Below are 2,026 nucleotides of genomic sequence, written 5' to 3' on the forward strand. Positions count from 1 at the left end.
ATCCTAAAAAATAATTAAAAACTTATATGGTATTTGCTTAATAGTCAAATATTTCCAAGTCCATGGCACTAAAGGAATGAACGAAAAACACATGGACAGTAAGCATGAGAAACAATGCTGGGCAGGAATCTTCAGCGCGTGAGGTGAAAATCCTAGACATTTTCTTCTGCTCCAACACCACTGTTCTATCATTTTACCATAGTAAGGTGGCACTAGTAAAAAATTGCTGGAGAAGCAAACAGAATCTTGAACCACGACAGTGGCACTCGACACATGACTTACATAGAAAAAAAGAGAAAACAAGATCAAGAAAATAAAATCGTCCAAAAAAAAAATCCCCAGATAAACCAAAATTAAGATAATGTACATGTGAACGGTTGTGCATATTAGTAAAATTTTATCTCAACTTACTTTCGAAGTTCAGCATTCTGTTTTTCCAAGCTCATTTTCATTTCCATGAGATGATTATTTTCTTGTTTTAACTGCTTTTCTGACATTTTTAGTGTGTTAACTTGCTGAGTTTGCATCTTCAAGTCATTTTGTGTGAGGCAGCGCTTCTGAGTTTCCTGCTCTATTTTTAATGTCAAGTTTCTAACCTAAAAAATAAATTGTGTACTTTGTATGTAAGTAAATTATTTTGATTTTTCTTAATAATGAAGCTGGCAGTATATATGATGATGTAAAACAGATTTTTGCCCCTAGGCAATTAATTCATTTCACAGAAAAATATTTTTTGTATTTTTGATAATGTTATATTTTCAAAATAAAATATGGTCTTTATGGTAAAAATAACTTAAAAAATTTTTTAATTATGATTCATTTACTATATCATCCAAATTCAGTAAAATTAAATAGCTGTGGATAAGAAAAAATTTTAAATTTTGAAACCATCATTGTATCTTTACAAATAAATCTAGTTTGCTATTAATTCATTAGTTTATTATTTATTAGTAAACATACTTACATCCTCATTTAGCACATCTTTTTGTTTCAGAAGTTCATTTATTTTCTGCTGTGACTGTTTGAAGTCACAGTCTAAAATAGAACACCTTTTCTCAGCTTCCAGCAACAGGTTCTCCACTTTTTGCTTTAAAGTCCTTTCTTCCAACAACTTCTTTTCCATTTCTATTGCCACAAAAATGGACATAATCATGAATTTACAAACAAAAGCAACATACATGACACTGTGCTAATAAAAATTATGGTAAATGATGCTGCCTTAAAAATATTTTTAATCCTCGATTTAATATTTTCATCACTCCTCTTAATGTACTTGAAATGTCAACAATTTCATGCTTGAATTAGCTATTTCTTTCGTAGAGTAAAAAAATCTACACACTGCAATATTACATCCATTCTAATGGAAGTAAAATAATTCCGCCTTTACTTATGTTTCTACAAGATACTTATGTCTTTTAAATAAAGATTTCTTTTATTTTCCTGCTACCGTGTGCCTGCTGGTGTTACTCTTATCTTAAAACTTGTCTTCTAGGCCACGGGAAACAAGGCCCACTAACTTCATCTCTTCTAATTTGATTTTTCTAAATAAAGCATTCATTTCATTTTTTATCATCCTGAATTAGTGCCTTAAGCTAAATTGATATTAACCAAAAAAATCTCCAATTTTAATTACATTCAATAATTAAAAGCCTATTTTTGCTGTTATTCATAAATGTTATATATTTCAATATGAAATAAAATTTGTTGAAGAGTTTTATGAGTCTTTCGCAAGAATACTTTATTGATTTCTTTTAGAATTTCGAGTCCTTTAGAATTATAAACAGTTTGGAAAACAAGATATTATCCAAATATTTTCAAAATCAAAGAATCAAATACAGAATCCATTCTTAATAAAATGCTGCTGGAAAACTCTCTTATAAAAATGCATACCTTTCATAGCTTCTGATTTAGCTTCTTCAATGGATTCATAGATCTTATTTTTATCTGCCAGCCGTGCTTTTGTAGCCTTATGTTCTGCTTCTTCTTGTTCTAAGCTCTGCTGTATAACTTTTAGTTGGTATGTCAT

General features: G+C 29.5%; 1 protein-coding gene across 1 annotated transcript in view; it reads right to left on the minus strand.

Annotated features, from left to right (window-relative positions):
- ROCK2 (Rho associated coiled-coil containing protein kinase 2) overlaps positions 1-2,026 on the minus strand; it is a 72,848-nt gene that overhangs the window by 23,460 nt on the left and 47,362 nt on the right. The window contains 3 exon segments of the mRNA XM_011365141.2: positions 412-596; positions 965-1,125; positions 1,891-2,026. Of these exon segments, the coding sequence (XP_011363443.1) occupies positions 412-596; positions 965-1,125; positions 1,891-2,026 (482 nt within the window).

This window comes from Pteropus vampyrus, unplaced genomic scaffold, assembly GCF_000151845.1.
Source record: "Pteropus vampyrus isolate Shadow unplaced genomic scaffold, Pvam_2.0 Scaffold105, whole genome shotgun sequence".
In the NCBI taxonomy this organism is placed as follows: Eukaryota; Metazoa; Chordata; class Mammalia; order Chiroptera; family Pteropodidae; genus Pteropus; species Pteropus vampyrus.